The sequence below is a fragment of the Melanaphis sacchari genome, unplaced genomic scaffold (assembly GCF_002803265.2).
Source record: "Melanaphis sacchari strain LSU unplaced genomic scaffold, SCAv2.0 Contig4_pilon_pilon, whole genome shotgun sequence".
Classification (NCBI taxonomy): Eukaryota; Metazoa; Arthropoda; class Insecta; order Hemiptera; family Aphididae; genus Melanaphis; species Melanaphis sacchari.
In genome coordinates, this window is record NW_020271335.1 from 2043134 (window position 1) to 2064687 (window position 21554).

At 28.6% G+C, this 21554-nt stretch overlaps 1 protein-coding gene across 2 annotated transcripts; it reads right to left on the reverse strand.

The window, feature by feature from the left end:
- Nucleotides 1-1355: 1355 nt before the first annotated feature.
- On the reverse strand, nt 1356-18687 carry LOC112599061 (endothelin-converting enzyme homolog). Of its 2 annotated transcripts, XM_025345778.1 has the most exons (15): nt 17942-18687; nt 6213-6320; nt 5925-6123; nt 5525-5728; nt 4599-4879; nt 3754-3852; nt 3374-3544; nt 3115-3263; nt 2813-3035; nt 2603-2726; nt 2386-2542; nt 2149-2327; nt 1850-1996; nt 1644-1786; nt 1407-1583 (listed from the first exon to the last, which is right to left on the reverse strand). In XM_025345778.1, the coding sequence occupies exons 2-15, from the start codon at nt 6318-6320 to the stop codon at nt 1407-1409; spliced, it is 2361 nt and encodes a 786-aa protein (XP_025201563.1). In that variant the 5' UTR covers nt 17942-18687. The 2 variants fall into 2 exon arrangements, with proteins under 2 accessions (XP_025201564.1, XP_025201563.1); XM_025345779.1 differs by lacking the exon at nt 17942-18687 and having other exon boundaries at nt 1356-1583.
- Nucleotides 18688-21554: the final 2867 nt, after the last annotated feature.

Genomic DNA, 21554 nt, shown 5'->3' on the forward strand with positions numbered 1-21554 from the left:
ATACAATATAGTCCATAACTTCGTGTGTTGATATAATATTTCATTTATTAAAGATAAAATAAAACATATTATTAAATTAATAAAAACATCAAAAAATAAGATAAATATGATACTAGTAAAAAAATAAATAATAACATTCATGAGAGTCTTCAAAGAAGCAATTAATGAAAAATGTAAAAAAAAAAAAACACAAAATGTTTAAATTATTTTTAATTGTTAATAAGTCCAAGGCTAAGTAAGCTAAACATTTTTTTTAAACCCATTAAGTTAAGTCAATACAAAAAATTAATTATATTAAAATTTAAAATTTACTCGTGCTTTTTGGTAATTCAAAGAAGTTAAGACTCAAATTTTTTATTAATTAAATATCACTTTTACAAGTAATAAAATAATGTTTACAAATAAACAATAATTAATATTCAACTTAACTCTAGTTTAAAATTAAATAACCAAAAAAAAAACTTAAAATTATGCAATAAATATAAGTTTCATTCAAATCTTTTTTGTGTCTCCTATGTAATCTTAAAAATATTCAATTAATGTTTTACACGATTTAAGTAAAATTGTGTGATTGATTAATTTTTTTTTTATATTAGGTATAGAAAGAAATAATTTATTGTTGTATTTTTGTTTTCATTAACAAATCAAAAAGTGAACAGTGTTATAAGATTACCTATGATTGAAAATTTTAGAATTTAAGTCTTTTTTTTTATTGTTGGCATTGTTTTAATTTTACTTAAGTTATCACACCACAATTTTAGGTATTTATTTTATTTCACATTTCTCATCAAATGATTATTAGTGATGGTTATCACATTTAAAGTGAAGATCTAAGCATAAGGATTGCAATTTTATCAATTACTATACTGTTTGTAATGACTAAGACTATTTAAAAATGTTAATGATTATGAATATTGAGAATTTGTGAATAGTAATTAATGTACATCATTCATTTTTATTCATGCTTAGAGTAATAAAAAAATAAACAAATAACATATTTCGTAAAGTGGCGCCAACTGAATAAAATATATAATGAATAGATTAGATTACATGACATTTTTGGAGCATAGGTAACATTTACAAGTAAAAATAATAACAAACCATACTAAAAATAATTTCTTATTAAATAAAAATATACATTATTGTAAAATGTTGTTTAGTTTAAAATCCAAGAAGATAACACTAAATATTAAATAATAAAACCTTAACTTAATTTTTTTAATTTGTTAGCGCATGCTTAGCCTTGTTAAATACTTATAATATATCATCATAATATGTTCTATTTTAAATTATAAATGTTTTTAGGTAATTAATATGCTTTTACAACTTTTTAATATTTTACTTTTAACTTCTTCTTTTTTTTTTTTTGGTTCTAGGCCAAATCAAATATCCAACATTTAAATATGTTACCATATAATACATTTTTCTTCTGGATTCATAGGTGTTCCTATTTGGCAGTTAAATACTTTTGAAAATTCTTCAAAATTACTCAATGGACCATTTACTCTAAACTGAGATGGTGAATGAAGATCTTTTTCCATTTGTAATTTGAGAGATTCTTCTGTGCTTGATGAACACCATACCTGAAAAATAAAGAATTATTTTAATAGATTCCTTTTATTTTTTTTATTGTTTAAACTAACTTGGGCAAAACTGACGAAAAACAATTGTTGCGTGGTGAGATGAACAGCAGGCAAACGGTTTGGTTGAGCTTTCTTTTCTTCGAGTAACTTTACATAAGCACGATATGCAGCTTTAAGTCCACCGTTGTCAGCAATATTTTCTCCTAAAGTATAATTGTTTATTATGAAGTGTATTATTTTGTAAAATTAATTAATTTTTAGTATACCTAATGTACGTTTTCCATTTATATTATAACCATTAACTTTATAGTTGGAATATTGTTTAATCATACAATCTGTCGCTTCTTTAAACTTATTTACTGTTTTATTATTCCACCACTGGTGTAAATTTCCAAAGCGATCAAATTCTCGACCTTTCAATTTAAAAAGTATATTTATTCAAATATTTAAACAAACATAAAGAAAAAAAAAACCGTAGCTAAGAACAATGATGTTTTCAGTAATCATAATAATGTTCAATTATAGATTATGGTCTACGAATAAATGATTTAAATTTTAGATTTACCTTCATCATCAAATGCATGGGTGAGTTCATGTCCCATAACAACTCCCATAGCGCCATAGTTTATGGAAGACTGTTGCATTTGATCGAAAAATGGTGCTTGTAAAATACCTGCTGGAAAAACTATTTGATTTTTGGTTGGAGTGTAATATGCGTTTACAGTTGGAGGGGTCATACTCCACCTGAAATGAAATCGATCAATTAAGTTGTTATTAAATTGAACGTGTATTATTTTTTTACTTTGAACGATTGACAGGTTTATCGAGTTTATATAAATACTGCACCAAATTAAATTGAATAGCACGTAAGTTGTTATCAAAATATTCGTCGGAACGTACAGTCAAATTTTGGTATTTATCGTCCAACTGATTTGAGTCCATTATATAATCTGGAAAACCTAAAATATTTCCACAATGAATGTTTTTCGTTTATAGCTTTTAATCAATTTATATATTACCAATCATATCTGTTATAGCATCTGCTTTTTTTTCGGCTTCAATAAGTGTTTCTTTATCCATCCATTTCAAATTTTTGAAATTATCTTTAAATGCTGTTCTTATTTCATTAATCATTTCTTCAGCCTAGAAAACTTAAAATATTTAGTTTCTGATTTCTTTATTTTCTTTTCCTTAAATTTGAGCTTATTTTTAAATACCTATGTACTTACTAGTTTTTTTGATTGTCCGTGGAAAACTTCGCGGACATACAATGCGCCCAAAGCAAATCCCAATACGTTGTTTGTATCGCTAATACAGTACCGCCATGGTTCTTCGCCACCTTCTGATCCTAATAATGCTTTTCGGAGTCCTTTATATGCGTCTCGAAAAACTTTTGATAAATAAGGAGTAACGGTTCTGACGGTTTGCCATACCAGATAGTTGTTAATTACTCTATTTATTATACAATTATTATAATTAGTTAACTACTTGTATAATTGAAATTAAGAGTTTTAAAAGCAAATATTTTTACGTCTTATTTTCTGGAGATTTATTGTACTCAGTAATTAATGCAGAAAGGTTTGACATGAATGAAGGAGAATACACCACGACGTTTTCCTTAGTTGTAATCTTTCTATCGACTAACCGAAAAGCTGCATTGAAATAATGAGTCCATTGAATCTATAAAAAATATGTTAATATTAAGTAAAATATAAAATTTGTGAAAAGTTTAAAATTTAAACTAATGTATACATAAAAAAATTAATTTAAAAAAAACCAATAACACGTACGAATGGAGCTAAATTTTGTAATTCACTGATAGACATAATGTGATAGGCCTTTTCTTCATCGCGTCTATTTTCATCGGGTTCCGTAAACGCAGCCAAACGTGTTTCAAATTTAATAACTTCTTTCATTTGAAGTCTTGTTGAATTTGGTTCACCACCCAATAATGTTCCAATCTAAAACCTCAAACATAAACAATTTTAATTCAATCAATGAATAAAATGTAAAGTCATCATAATAAATAAGTAATTTTTAAGTATATAGTTATTAAATACCTAGTATGAAAAAATAACAAAAAATATAAATTGCATAAAATATTTAAAAAAAAAAGTTATATTGATAACTAAAATAAATCACAAAATATATGAACAAATTATAAGCTCACCGTTGTCATATAATCTAAATATGTATCTAATAATTTTTGATTTGCTGTAACGTTCAAATAAAAATCTCTAGTTGGTAATGTCAGTCCACCTTCGTCAATCTACACAACACACACATACAAAAAATATAGTGAAAATTGTTTAAATTGAGAGGTTCATAGAGCATATTCACAATAAATTTGTCCATTAATGGTATTATATATTTATTACTATTATACCTCAACATTTCAAACCTATACTTAAAAACTATACTTTAAAAAATTTCGATTTTTTTTTTATACTTTTTATGGTGTTTTTTTTTTTGAAAGACAACCTATTATATTTACTGTAAAATTATAATCAAATAATGTTTACAAAAATTTTGATGTATGTATTTAAATTAAAATCGAAATTTAACGAGAATTGTTTAAGTTATTAAACTTTATGTACTAAGGATACTAGTCCAAAAAAATAGGTTTAAAATATATAAGGAGTATAAAGATATAAAAATTTTATAGTAGGTACCAAATTAACATTGTGTTATTGTGACATTTTTTTAATTTGTAAAAATTGTTATAGTATAATAAGTTATTTTTAATAACTGACAAGTGTATGGGACCAAATAGCACTCCTATTTTACATTTAATGTACTTAAAACCATTATTAGGTCATTTATTAACATTTACATATAGTTAAACCTATGATATATAAACATATTTAAAATTTTCAAAAAAGAAACTAAAAAATTTAAATAGTTTCTTTTATTAAGTGATTAAACGGGTAATAACTGAGAATGCTCGGTGAATCACATCGTATATTATAGGAACTTTTGAATTTATTATAGTTGTATATTTTTTTTAATACTAACTTGAATTACGTGCCTGCTTGAATTTCTGTCATCTTCACCAACCATCCAATAAAATAGTCCAGCCATATTAAACCGATTATGAACCGTTTCTAAAGTCTTTTGTAGCTTCCACGAAGATACATTCCATGTACCTGATATATTCCAACCACCAATGTCTTTAATAAGGTCCAGCAATGGTTTTGCTCCTAATGTTTCAATTGTATTATTTGGATCCATACAAGCCGTAAAATACATTTTGGCTTTGAGTTCAGCTTTGCTACTAGTATTCATAGGAATTGCTTCTATAAAAATAATATTATCTTATAATATAATTTTCAAATTTTCTAATTAACTAATTTTTGTATTTTAGAAAATATAAACTTTTTGGGAAAATCATAAAAAAAAGATCAAAAAATCAAACACAAAATTCTAAGGGTCGGTTAGAATTGGTAAAAAAATAAATAATTACGGGCACACATAAATCATTTGTATTAATTTTCAATAGTTTAAGTCAGTTTTTAGAATAACCTGCATTTCGATAATTTATTCATTAATTTCTATTAAATTTTCCTGTTACATAATATAATAAATAGGTAACATATTGGTGTAGATTTTCATGACGAAATCCAACTCATATTGTAAGCCTTTAATTTTCAAGGATCATACGAGGAAAAATGTCTAAAAATAACTAATGTCAATAAATTAAAATGATCATGATTTATAAGTCGTAAGCCTACATACATGTGAATAAAAATGTACCAATCAGCGAACATGTTATATTTTAAGAAATAGTTATTAATCCACACTAGTCTTGGAAAAAATAAATCTTAGCATATTATTTAATATTGAACTGGTGAAGATTAATCAAATCAAAGTCGGATAAAAGGATAAAACAATACTCGGTAATATGTTGACATCTAAAAAAAAAAAAAAAAACAACTTCGCACCTAGTGAGTTTTTGACTATAAGTTGATTGTTCATTTCCAACTCATTAAACATGCCCCACATAGATCTGCCGTCTGGCACCGGATTCGCTTTAATCCACTGACCACAAGCATACTGATAGAAGTCCTGGCATGGATCAGATTTTGTGTCCATACTTTTGATTATAGCTGCTGCCGTCGTTACGCATGTCTCCTTCATACAATAATCTGTGGACAGCCCAATCGATGATAATTTATAAGCTTAGTAAAAATTCACTTATCCCGTGTTTAGCGTAGTTTTGTTATAAATTATAATTTATGTATATACATTATACATTAACGTTGTATTTTTACTATAGAACGTCGTTAAATGACCAAAATAAAAAAAATATGAATATGCGTTTAACGACACTTTAAATCTCACCTTGTCCAGTACTAACAAATGAATCCGATTCTTCGTATATGTCTGGAATTTGGTGTGTGGGGGGACTACACTTTTCCTGATGCATTGGTAACATAATGATGAATAGCAATATTACGCCATTAAGTAGGGTTAAGGCGAGGAGAACTTTTTCCAAGGACGTTCTGTTTTTCAATCGAGACCAAATGTTTTTAGGTTTGCCCTGTTGAATAATATTTTATTTTAAAACTATTATACCATCGTATAATATAGTTTTCGAAATATTTTATTCTGTATAATCTAAATTATTACTGTATAAAAACGGATGTGTGTGGAAGATGCCGTTACTCCTTCTGTCAAATGAACCGAGCCCATGCTCGAGGTCTCCTCTTCGAAAACTTTGTGTTTATAATGTGCCATCTACACAAAATCATTTAAAATCAATGAATCAAATCATAGTATATATAAATTTACGATATAATCATTTAAATCATTAGAAAAATAACAATTATAACAACAGTAATAAATTATGAGCAATCGTTTGTTTTTATTTGTTAAAATTTTTTTTAGAAAAAGTAGAGTTTTGTTCACATGGTCAATTCATTCTGAACCAGTATTCTTTAGTTATCATTACTGCACACCCTTTTTATAATAAATAATAATCCTTCAACCTAATCATTATACGTAGCTACACACTATGCCAGTGGTTCTTAACTTGTGATACGTGGCCCTATGGGGTTCGCAACACTTATTTCAATTAGGATTATCATAAAGTATACTGTAAATTATTAATATAAAAGTGCCCTAAACTTATCATGTCTAATTAGGTATTAACTTAAAATATTTTTGAAAACATTTTATCCATTTAGAATTAACCAGAGATAACAAAGAGGTGATGCTCGTGATGCTCCAAAAATTATTTCATTAAATCTACGATAATTGTGACGGTTATGTAAACAGAGCTAAAACATAGTTATAAAATTCCAGTACGAAAATTAATTAATTTGTCTCAATGTTAAACAACAATTATTGTTCACTATTACCTATATATTATAATATGTATGTTATTTGTTATTTTCAAATTAAAACGTTTGAAGCTTGTTATATTTAAATATTTTATCGGTAAAAATTATCTGACAAAGTTAAAAATTGTCATTTTTATTAAATTTCATTATTGGATATAGCTAAATAAAAAAAAGGTTATCACAAGCCGAGCTTACATTTGCGATTTACTCTTCTTTGATGGTATTGTATTTCTGACTATGTGTTCTAATATGTGCTTGCATCAGCCTATGCATAGTCGTCATGACGCCTTTAGGGTTATTTAATATCTTACCTTATCTCATAATATAATATTATATATATTGTTCAAACTTAATATACAGCTATTGACATTTTTGTATTCAGTATATTGTAATTGTTCAATTTTCTAAGTTATTATTTGTTCATATTATATTGATTGTCGAGTAATTGGCCCGGGTTGGGTTGGTAAAGGTAAGAGTCATCAGTCGTTGTTTTTACTTTACATCAGTGATGATGACGTATTATAGCACATGACCCAAAACATAAGTCGTCATTAGCAAGCATTTTATAATTAAGTATACTAAAATAAAATCATTTAATCGATCATTATACAGTCCGCTTATTTTAATTCCAAAATAATAAATTCTAGTCGAAACGATAATAGAGCTACGCGTGTTGTCACCTGTTATGTGAACGACTATTTTATTTTTCAAAAACTAAATATTATTTTTTTATACCTTCATATAATTTGATAAAATTAATTTAAATTTAGTTTCATCAGTAGAAGATAGTTCAATAGAAATCTCTTAAAATAGTAGTTTTAAATTTAAATTTAATCAAACGTTCTTAGCAATTGTTGATTACATATATAAGGTGATTATCCAAAACAATTAAATAATAACAGCAAATTTTAATACCTAAAATTTTTACTAACATATACCTCTGTGAAAAAAACTTTTTCTACTATGGTGTATTTTAAGAGTAAGCTTAGAAATCGTTTACGTTGTACTGCAGATTTTGATTTATACAGTTAAAAATATTCTATGTATTAAGTTTGAAATTTCAAATCTTATGGCAAAAATGAAACACTAACCATCCCATTAATTAATTATTAACACATTACATCAACCAACTGGATCATTGTCTATTAGTTTTTTTTTATTGTATAAAAATAATGTTTTTTTTGCTCATAACTTTTGGAGTATTAAGAATTACTGTATTATTTAGTATCACTGTCAATAAATAATAAGCAATAAAAAAATAACTAAATTGGTTTTTTATTATTATTATTATTTTTTATATGTAAGTAAGATTAAAAGAAACAAGCTTTCGTTCAAGATACAAAATATAAATTTTACAAATATATTATAACCAGCTATTCAATAATAGATTATTTTAAATAAAAACGAAGCAAATAAATAGTGTGAAACATGGTTAAATTAAATAAAAAATAAAATAAAATTTAAAACAAAAGGAAAAATTGCTAGTATTGACAATAAGCATAATGAAGTATCAAAGTTCATTAAGTTAGTAATTAGCAGAGCAAAAATTAAATGAAAAACATTTATTTGAAGAGATAATCCAAGATTGAATATTAAAATCATGTTTGAAAATTATGAATGGGCAATCAAGTTTATTGAAGAAAAGTTTCTGTAGAAAGTCAATATTAGCTAAAAGTCTGTGCGGTCCGTTAAACTGACTAAATTAAGTTTGTGAAAGTTAGGGCCATTTTCATGCGATAGATGGTCAATTTTGAGTAAAAACTCGTATTTTTAAGAAGTTTGTGTTGAATTTTTTCCAATTGTCTACGGATTTTTGTAGGATGGGCTATGAGATTCCAAAGAACTAAACCATATTCAATAATATTGATTTAACAAATACCTACGAAATAGAGAGTTTTAATAGAAACAAATAAATTATATTTAGATTTTAGATGTAATATGTTTTAACACATTCGATGTGCAGATAACGCCTTAAAGCGTCATTTTAACATTAATTTTCAACGTTTTTCAATTTGGCCAGAGTTACGTTAAAATTTTTTTTTAGCAATCAATAATCAATGAATCAGTATGCAAAAATATTTTTAAATCATCAGAAAATACTAGAAGATGACTATGTTTAAGAAAACACTTGACATAATTAATATTAATAAAGAAAAAAATATGAGTACATTATATTATGATACTTGCATAAATGTTATTGTGAATTTTACTGGTTAGGCAATTAAATTAATATGCTTGTGTTAAATAAGTTCAGTTTGTATACATTTGTTATGCAATTATTTTAATGTTAATTCAAAAAATATTCAAATATCTAAAATTAAAAAAATTAGTTAAATAATATTTTAGTTGTAACAAGTATTTATTTCCTTGTTTTTGAAACTAGAATACCTATTATTAAATATTAGTTAAATTATTCAAATTAAGTTATTAATATAATCATCATAGAGGTCAGCGTGGTTAGTGGTTACCTATATTAAAAAAATAATAAATTACATGATTAAATTAAATAAATTAGCGCAGTGCGTTTGTCTACAATTAAAAATAAAGTCCATAAAAAACTAAAAACTATGTATAATTAATTAACACATTTAAACATATTTATGTATATGTACACACGGTACATGAAATTAATTTCTAATTCATATTATTTACTGTGGATACAATGTTTAATAAACTAAAGGTAATTTTTTTTTTTTGGTTTAAAGAAATCAGCGTATAATTAAAAATTGTAGTAATAATAGCTAAATATGATAATTAAAGAGACTGATCAAACAAACTATAAAATAATGAATGCTAATAAATCAGCTAAAAGGTTATTATAATTATTAGGTACCTAATGTAATTTCTTAAAACTAGTTAAAACAATAATCTTTTTTATATTTTATTTTTTTTAAATACCGATAGTTAAAATACTAATTTTTCAATTTTTACCTATAATTTTTAGTATTAATTCCTATGTTTAATATTATAGCAGTATTTTTTTTATACGCAACGGGTACTTTTTAAATATAATTAATTTTAAAGTTTCTTTTATTTTTGATATTTTAATAGTTTGACTTACATAACTACGTATTGTAAAATGTGAATAAACTACTATTAGATTAGTACTCAACTATATATTATACTAAAATATCAATAAGCTATAAATTAATTATGCAAACATTTAGTAAATAATAATAATATGTATTGATACAATATGAAATTATAATTCAATCCGTCAATTGTAATTCTTAAAAATTAATGTATATACTACAACAGTGAAGTAAAATAATTATTATTATTACCTATACATGTTAATTCTATGTCAACTAAACAGATTAAACTTATAGTACTTTTAAATACAAATCTTGAAATCCATGCATTTACTGCCTACAGAAGTTTCATATTAATGATATTATAATTTATAATGTGTAGTTGTGTTTTACCGACATTTTACTCAGAACCACCATTAGAATACCATCGTAAAAAGCGAAAAATATGGAAAAATACTAAATTCCGGGCGACGATTATTTAATATTATTAACAAAAAAAATAAAAAAATTAAATTAAATTAAAAGGCCGTAACAAAAATACCAAATATTTAAATTTTTTATACAAATATATATTTAAATAAGAAAAGCTAATGGACGTGAAGGGCGGGTCCTTCACTATACACGCTCGTGCGTACGTGTTTTTTAATGATCTGTTCGCTACGAACAGTCTCTCTCTACGTTTCTCAATGGTTTAATTAAGTAACTATAGTTTTATTATTTATTCCATGTACATTAAACATGTTGAGTTAAATACAAAAACATGGTAATGTAGAAATCTTATGGTAAAATTGTATAACCACTCTTATATACCAAAAGCTTACCATGGATAGGTACCAAATATTCACGACAAAGAACTTTTATGCACGTACACGCAAACGTGTATAGTAAAAATCCGCTTTAAACCGATTTTTCTAGTTACTAATATACAATATATTATTTAATTAAAGTGAAAATAAATGTGTATAATATTAAAATTGTGTGCCTAAATTAAAAGGCAATCATTAAAAATATCGGTTCACTTTAAATTTCATGTTTGACAAAAAGATTGCAATTAAAAAGGGATGAGAAGGTTGAAAATTCTGTTAACGTATGTATCGCAAATCACATCAAACAACCCTTAAAACAACATCAATATTGATTAGTGAAAAACTAAACTTAGGTATTTTTCATCATTAGTCCCGCTGCTGTCAATATACTCTATATTAGATGTCGAACTTGTTGATGGCCTACTGTAATGAAAGTGTAAAATTTGGATTCAATAATAAATTAATTTACCTAGGTATACAAATATACAATAAAAAACGATTCAAAATGAAGACCATCTGTGAGCCTATACTTCTAATGATATTATATTATGTATGTTTACATTATATAGTTATAAATAATTCATTTTCTATTATTAGCAATACGAAAGGCTAAAAATTAATCTATTTTTTACCAAAAAAATAAAAATATTTTATTATGTAATAATATTTCATAAAAAATTAAGTGCTAACTGCTATAGCTCTTATTAGTTTGTTAATTTAATATCGAATTACCGACATACCGACATGCGAATAATTTCATGCTGTTTGTGGTTAAACCAATCAGAATATTATTTAAATGTCAATATGTTTATTAATTAATACAAGTATACCTAAATTCAAAAACTTTTAAGTTTCCTATATTTATAACATTTTTTGAATCGCTATAATACAATGACTAAAACTGAATCTTTTTTTTGTTTAAGTAGATAATAGTTAGTAGGTACTAACTCATACAGTCACTTCGATCAAAATCGAAAATTGTAAAATTAGGAATTATTACTATTTGAGTATCATTTGCTGTTAGTTTTGCTACATATCAAAGTCGAATAAAACCACGTATATAAATACTTGAGTCAGTTACATATAATAATAACTTTATGAAAAATTTACCATGGTGGTGGTGCAACTCGATAAATTATATAATATCCAATATACATATACGTAATATATTATTTATATCTTGGGATACAAATAAAAAATTTTACATGGCTCTCTTGGTGCATAGCTTAAGTATAAACTTGTAGATGTATTGCATAAAAAATACATCTAAAACTCATATATTTTGGGGATATAATTTATAGATCGCATCTTTATTTTAAAAAGCAAGTTTAATAATTGGATATAATTAACAATAAATATATCAGATACGATTATCGTTTACACGAAATATAACCAGACTGTCGAAAATAAATATTTGTTGTTTTGTCGAATGAATTACGAAAAATTGAATAGTAGGTAATAATAGCTGACCATACCTATCCAAATTTTTACGTAAAGCTTTTTAAAATTACGCAATATTGTATCTTTCTGTTCATAATTAATATATCTACCTATTTACATAAATATACATAATAAACAATACTGAAGTTCAAATCGTGTTTTGCATAGTAGCAAACAATCATCAGTCATCAGTCATCCACTCACAACATTTTCATCTATGTGTTAAAAAAATTAATCTATTGATATTTAAATAAAATTATTTTTTGTACAGTATTTTTAATATAAATACTTTAAATGATGTTTCATCCAAAGACACTAGATCTCAAAATATTATAAAAAAATTAAACGTACAACCATACAATATGTATATATATAATATGCATTAATTATCATACAGAATTTATTTTTAATATTTAGATTTAGTATATACACTATACACTATACAATACAGGTAACAGAAATACCTACTCTTACATATTTTATACCTTACCTTATAAAATATAATAATATAATACTTTTAAACGTATAATATTCCGATGTATAATAATTCCACATAATATATATATTATACGATAAACTGTTATGATACTCTTAATTTTATTATATGTGTATATAATAGTAATAAATATGAAAATACAAAATTATTTTTCAATATGATCAATTTTTACGTCAACTTAAAATATATTAGAAAAGGTTAATTCCACGAATGAACATAATGATTTTCATAAATTATTTTAAATTGTATGATGTGGTGAGAATTCCACTAATTAGCTAAAATTATAAACACATTATAATACAGTTTTTTGTACAAGTTACAACAATAACACTAACTGACATTGTAAAATTCATAAATACTATATATAAGATGAGAGACAAATGTAAAAAAAAAAAATTGATTATTTGTTTGCACGCTCTTTTAATCGAATTAGTAATTGTATTAAAGTTAGTTAAAACGCGTTTAATTAAAATATTTGTTTGTAAATATTTTTTTTTTAATGAAATAGGTAATTGTAATGTATAAAAAATAAAGAATAAAATATTATAATATAATTAATATATATCATTAAAGATTAACAACTTTTAATTTTCGTTTTTAAGTAAAAAATATACATCTTTATGACATTAAATATAATTTATATTTAAATAAGATTAAAATATTAAAATAATTTTTTTTTTTTTAATTGAGAAATGTAATTATATACTAGACACTTCATTCATTATTTTATATGTATCGTAAATTAACTTATTATAAGCCATAAAGTAGTAATAGAAAACCTTTCTGTACCCACGTGATAAATAAAAAATTTTGGTTCGATTTTACTTTCCCTGTATATCAACTAATTTTATGACAATTTTTCCTGTAAACACTAAATAATTATTACAAATGATCTTTTTTTGAACAATTACGTGAGTTAATAAAATAACATGCACGTGTCATATGTTTGCCATCACTGCAGTGGAGAAAGATTTAATAGGTGCGTGTTAAATTAAATTGAATACAACAATGTGTTTACTGTTTAGGTATAATATTATTAATTTAATGAATTGTCTACGATACATAGCACAAAAGTCAAAAAAATTATTTACAAATTATAATTTTATGACTTTATCTCGTTTATATAATACAATAATTTTATAAATGAACAATTGAGTTTAATTATTTAAGTATTTCACCCATTTAATTTTATATTGTTTAGAAACTAAGTAATTTGTATTTTGTTATTGGATAAGTAATACTTAATATTATATTAAACAGAGTGATTCACTATCACTATGCATTCTGAACCTCTTTTTTTAAAAATGCAGCTATTTAAAATCTGATTTTTAGAATTTTTAAACATTTAAAACTATACATACACTTTCAAATTTTTAAGATTATTTGAACTTATTCATTAAGAAATGTCTTGTGGAGATGCATAAATCTGTTTTTCAAACGGATATCCTCTCCCCTTTTTGACTATAAATTATTTAGTGAAAAAATTTCCTGAAAATGTTTGAAGTTACAAAATAAAATTCAAACAAGTTAATTTTAAGTTATTGAACTTTGTGTAGCTATTATATATAATTTATAGGTCGATATGATTGCGATTAAAAAATATTGGGTCTATGACGATTTGAAAATTTGTATAATTATAATACCATTAATGTCAATATTTATAATTTATAAAAATAATCCAAGTAAATATAATAAAAACTAGATCTGATATTGTTTAATATTTTTACAAAACCATAAACTTAAGAACTATTATCCTTAATATTAATACTACTGAATAAATAATTTCACTAAAAAGAGAGGTTTTAATTTGAAAAAACAAATGTTTATATTGCCATATAACACTCCCTAATAGTAATCCAAAAAAATCTGTACTAATATTTATATCATGTATACTAGGTTACCACTAAATTGCGGGTTGATTAACTGGACAACTGGAGGCATGTTTTTGAGTATTATTTATGTTTAGAATAACATCATCATTGCTTCGACAAAGATAAGCGTTGAAATGCAGAAATCTATCCGACACACACTATGAAGGTCGTTTCTATATACACAGGCGTTACCCCGCCTTACGCGTGAAAAAATGATAGCCGACTTGTAAAATCCCTTTATATCATTATTTTTTACTTTTATATCGTTTAATATAAACAATACTATATACCACATATTAATATGGATTTTTTACGAAACGTGTCATATCAGTATGTTTAAATTGTAAATATGAGTATTGTTGACTAAAAGTTTGTTAGTTGTGAATTTAATATAAATAGGTAAATGTACAATAGCAAGTATATTGGTATAAAACTATACTTGGAATCTTTTTTTTTTACCTGTAATTATTTTTATATGCATGAGTAACTGAATTAAATATATAAGTTAGAAGTTAGCGACATAGGCAATCGCAGACACATTTAAGGGAAAAACTGGCATAATATTGTTATAATTTCTTTTGGAAAATTGTTGACCATTTATTTTTTAAATCTTCTACTGACGTAAACACATTTGTAATAAAATATTTATGAATGACTAAGAAAAATAGTTATCGTATATTTGTGAAACTTAAGAATTTTGTTCATATATAGACTATTTATATCGTAATATATACTGGTTTACCCGCAGAATTATAATCAAAGATACGCGATAAAGAGTATAATTTCTCATAACGTGTCTTGCTATAGTAAAAAGAGCGTAATGAACGCCAGCACTACTATGAAATATTGTCAAGGGCAGTAGTATCTATGATTATATTGTCCCTATATTTTATATTATGTTTTATATACACATAAAATCAAATATTATTTCTTAATAGCATACACTCTTACGCTTGGTACATTTTACGAAACTAGTTTAAGTTTTAGAGAAGGTACAGACTATATACAATTATGCATGAGAAATATCATCATATTTATACAAGGTAGAGTAATAGTAAAAATAACAAGAATTGGTATAGGAAATATCGAGCTTAAAGCTTAACTTGTACCTATTAGAAGTAATTTATTTAATACCTATTTAACTTGTACAACTGAAATATATCCGCCAATGAATGATAATCTGCATGTATGAACGCTATAGCAGTAACGAGACATTATTATTTTTAGTAGGTATATATAAATATATTATCAATTCAACTACTTTTAAACAAAAAAATAAATAAATAAATAATTTTTAGTATAGTCAACATAAGAGGGGGAGGGTTAAGGTGTTGTATCTGTTTCGTAATCGCCAAAATCATATTAAATGATCGAGTTATTTATCGATCAATTTAAGAATATTTCAAACATTAGTAAGCGAGCCAAAGTCTGCTCCTTAAGTTTTCCATCAAACAGTGCTCTGGTATCTATCTAAAAGATTCGTACGCTATAGTGTTAGGTATAGTAAATTAATATTTGTAAATCGGTTTAAAATCGCAAAATGACAATATGACATCGAATTTCAAATATAATAATTATATATACTGACGTTCCAGTGTTATAGAACATAGTGTGTATAAAACGGTTATTTTGTTATAGACTATAGCAATACGAACATAATTTTATCATCGATTGGTTTTTACTTTTTAGGACGGAAATAAACGTACGCTGATTGTGCAATTCACAGCGTCGTAACTTAGAATGGCCGAATAACGTCATAGCGATACGCCGGATGTCGTCAGAGCAATATATTTTTTTATAATGTATATGCATTATATAGTGAATATTATGTATGTAGTGTAAATATTATAATATGTTATAATGAGATAAAAATACAATTAATACGTAAAGCCTGCAGCCGAAATTTAATCTTCGTTCAACATATGAATACCAGAATACGTACATTGCGGATATTATAACTTATAAGTTATAAGCAAACGTAACATTCGTAGTTTTGTTTTACTTGTAATGTGTTAAAATTTATAAGATAACACTATATAATAAAATTATGGAACTGCTCTAATAATTGGTTGTATTTGATCTATGTGGACTGTGGTAAGTTTAAAAAAAGTAATTTACCCAGACACGCTCCACACTGCTAATGACATAATATTATTATACTCTGCGGGGAACAAGATATATTAAATTTACGTCGTCGGAATTGTTTCGTTTTTCAATAAAAATATAGGCCGTGGGGTGACAGGTCTCGAAAGTCGTAAAAATAGGAAACTAAAAGTTAACAAAGTCGGAAAACATCGATATCATTGTTAAAGTGCTTAATATTATACCGCGGCGGCGCGGCGCCAGTCTGTATACCGCGAGAACAGTATATAGCCATTATGACCTTCTGAAACTTTCCTAATTTAACATTGTAAATATTATTCATCTCGTACCAATTTATTATGTTTTTAATTCGAAAACTCGCAACATCTAAATCAGCACGAAGACAAGCATGCTATCAGCGCGGGAAGGCATCCTCAAGAACCCCCCTCCCCTGCCAAAAAAAAAACTTCCGCACCAAATGAAATAAAATATATAGCTTTTACTTAATATCATACACATTAATCGAGACATATGCACGAACTGTCGTATTCCCAGAACTGTTTTCCCGAGTGAGGTTTATAATCAGGCATAATATTAATATAAGGGTTGAATACCGCGGGGGACAGCAAACGTCAATTGATGGATATTTGGCCGCCTGACACGATGTGCGTATAATAAGTAATAACATAATAATATAATATCAACGACCCTACGGGCTATATTATCGTTATTATTATCACTACTGTAACCGAAGTTCGAAGCACTTCTTGCAAAAGCCAAACGCGCATAGCGTACGGTCCAGGCCCGGACTGGGAGGATACCGGCCTACTGTTTTCAGTAAGCAGACGGGGTTTGTAGATACAATAAAAAAAAGACCTTTTTTTTTTATTTTTTTCGCTCATTAATCGTTTGAAAAAACTCAAGTATTTTATTTCGAAATCGAGGCGTGCAGCCAACTGTGCTGCAGAACACCAGCACGGTGGCCCAGTCCGGGGCCCGAGTGTGCCTACGAAGCGACTGGGGTTGTGTATGGGGGAGAGGACGGGGAAGGGCGACCACGCGCGCTCAACAACAATAAACATAAACATAATATAAACATCGACATAATGTATATTGTTGCGCGGCGGAAACGGGCGAATTGACGGACACGAAACACACACGCAAGCGTCGAGCGCAGTGCTCACGTTGCGCGCGACGATATTACCGTTATAAGCGTAACATACGTAGGGTTTTGGCGAAACCCATCGTAATATATTTACTATTATGTGTCGAGTAGTGCATATTTTTACCTTGAACGAAACGTCGTGTGTGCGTCACGGGATCCGGGAACGAGCGAAATGTCCGGGACGGTCGTCGACCACTTCAACCGCGGCGAATCGTCGTCGTCATAGTGCTGCGGGCCCACGTCGTCTGCGGCGGCGATCAGGTGGTAGCTGCGGCGGTGGCGGCGCCGGTCGTCATAGCGTCCGCGATTATCGTGTGTCACACGCGCGCGCGAGTCGCCGACTCTCTGCGGGCGGGCGGCCGGCCGGCCGGTCGGTTTGTGCGCGGTCGGGTTTTAGATTTATTCTCTTTTCCGGCGGACCGGACTTCGAACGCCACCGCTTGCGCTACGTTGTTTTTCTGACGCGCAGTGAACGCGCCGGAAGTCCGACGGACGGGCGACGGCCGTGCGCTGTATCGTTTTTCTATTATTATTTTATTTTCAATCCAGTTTTCGGCCGTACATATACCTACGCGTAATGTAGGTTATTATTATTTCCCTCCTGCCGCCGTCACACCGCAGGGTTCGGGACGTTCGGGTTCCGTACGCACGGCTCGGGAGCGTGCTCGTTTGCGATCATTTATTATTAGGTACCTATTATTATTATCGTTTTCGCCGTTATCATCGCCGTTATAATACCACTACTGCGTTACTATTATCGTATCATTATAATATACAACGTACGCGCGTGTGTGCAGTGCAGTTTCGGCAGCCGCAGTAGAAGTAGCAGTAGAAGTGGTGGTGCTATAGTGGCGGTGGTGGTGACTGGTGGTGCGACATCGGCGGCGGCCGCGTTGGCTGTGCCGCGCGCGCGTTCGACTCACCGCGATCCGTCACCGGACCGATATTGATCCGCGAGCGCGCGCTGAACGCTGCCACCGCCTTTGGCCCGATTAACGTGCGCGCGATTTTTTTTTTTTTTTTTACCCGACGTTGTTATTTTTTTCTCGCCCGTCGGCCCACTGACGCCGTAACGTGGATTGGTTTGGCACTTGTCCCCGTCAAGAACGTGTACACGGTTACAATAATATTCGCGCACCGTATATGCACGCGCGCCGTACAATATTATGGTATTATCGAGGAAATAAACCGCGCGTGGATTTCGATCCGTTTGGCGTGCGCGGCGGTGCGATATTGTAATATTTGCGGTTTGGCGCACGCCGTATGCGAGGTCGTGACGTACTCGTAATACCTATATTTCGTACGGTTGCGCGTAAGCGGCCACTTGAAACGGTTGAAACGAGAATGGGCTCGTAAGCGCAACCTGTACAGCCAACCGTCTCGCCCAAAGACAAACTTATTGTACATGTCTAATTGTATATTAATGTTGTTGTGATGTTAGGTTTATTCGTCGCGAAAAGTCTATGGGTTGGTTGACGACACATCCGACAAATTATTGTATTCTCGTCTCAGATACGATATGTCGATATAACATAGGTATATAGTAAATACGATTGCCATTTATTGTGATTGCGTGATTTGACAGAGGATATAATATCGAGCCCCCCCCCCTCCCCTAAAAAATTAATTTAGAAGACGGAAAAAGCAGATTAAAAAAGCATTTAATAAATTCAAAGTGAAAGAAAACTTCTGAAAAATTGACCATCAATTAGTAAGAAAGCAGAAAAAACCATTACAACCAGTGTAATAATGGACGATGTACCATATCTCCAAAAAGAAAATTAAGACCATACACGAGTAGTGCACAGAATAGAAGCTCTAGGATTTTTTGAAAGTATTTCTGTACTTCTTAGTTTTGTACTTTTTTCCTACCATATTTTTCCTATCATCATAATATTTGATTATTATGTTTGATTTTAACAGTATTAATTTATTTATTAGTTCTAATAAATTCCTTTGTCATTATTTCTACATGAAACATAACATTTTATGCTATGAAATAATATAATTTTCTTATTATTTCATCGAACTCGATTCAAATCCAAATCTAAGTAAAAAACTGCGAAGTCCGGGGCCTGTTTCCTCCTACTCCCGAGGACTATGAGAATATATACTATTTAGCATTAACGCCTATATAGCTATTTCATACGATATATTTTTATGCATTTTATTATTAATGAATAATGATTAATATTATACAATATGTATGAGTATGACGCGTTTAGAATTACGCGTTAGATTGTCGCCACTCGTTTAAATGACAATAAAACATACTCTATTCTTTAATAATTATTATTGTCCCCATAGTGCCTAGCCCGGGTCACAAATTCACAATATGTTATAATTTATATTGTGATATACTTTAGGTACGCAAACCGTTCATACCGGATGCGACTTGACATGCGATTTACATACAACTGATCGTTATAACTCAGAATGTTTTTTTATTTCAATTAAGCACTTATAAAAGACGACTTAAAAATTAAATTGTAGACTTTTGCATTATCATCTGATATTTTTTTTTTTATTATTATTTAACTGTCGTCTGTCATAAGCGTTTAACGTTTCACTGTACATATATATATATACTTGTATAGGTAATACATTCATTAAATACATTATGCATTATATATTCCTATTTCTCATCTGTTATCTACGAAAACAATATCAAACAATATTAACTTCAAATAGTCCAACATGGACACTAATATGATTATAATTTCAAATTACCAGAGAAAACAATGTTTAAACATATGTGCACTATGCGTCTGCAGTGCATTAAAGTAATTTTTATTTTATTTTATTTTACAATACGGGACGAACCCGATACATGAATATAATAGTATAATAATAATAGTTTTAATAGTTTATGGAAACGTGGCTCAATATCAGAGAGAGAATGAAGGGTCAGTGTTGGCAATGCGCATAAGACGGATGATCAGTGAGTTAAGATAGTAGTTTGAGGAAGAGAAAGGTATATGAAATGGAACAGATGATCGTGTAAGGCGAGAGGGGACATTAAATGAGACACGGGATAGTGATTCAGGACTGTCAATTTTAGATGAAAGAAGATTGAATAGAAATGTCAAGTTTGCTGAATGACGACGATCGGAGAGGCTTTCTAAGGAAAAGAGGCGTTGGATTGGCGTGTAATCGTGAGATGGACAGACTATCTTTAGTTTGTAAGCAGCTTGACAGAGGAATTTTCTTTGAACCCTTTCTATCATGCTACGTGCGGAAGCGGTGGACGGGTCCCAGAGGACGGAACCATACTCAAGGATGGGACAGACTAGGGAGCAGAAAAGAGTTTTTAGATGGGAGAGTAAGTGGAAGTCTGAAGAGACACGGTTTATGAAACCTAGCAGTTTAAGAGCCTTACAACATATAATCTGAATATGCATATTAGGGCACAGGTTCCGTGTGAGAGTAAATCCTAAATCCTTTACATAGTTATTACAGGTGGTTAAGGCGGTATTGTTTACGGAGTAAATATGCTCGATTACAACATTAATACGACTAAAAGTCATTACTGAACATTTAACTATATTAAGAGCTAGCCCCAAAGATTCACCCCACGCAACTAATCGCTGAAGGTCGTTTTGAAGAAGGTGACAGTCAAAGATGAATTTTATACGGAAAAAGATTTTCATATCATCAGCAAAGATAAGAAGTTTGGCATGCTGGAGGACGGAGTCTGCTGAGTTTACGAATAGGGCAAACAGAAGTGGAGAAAGAAC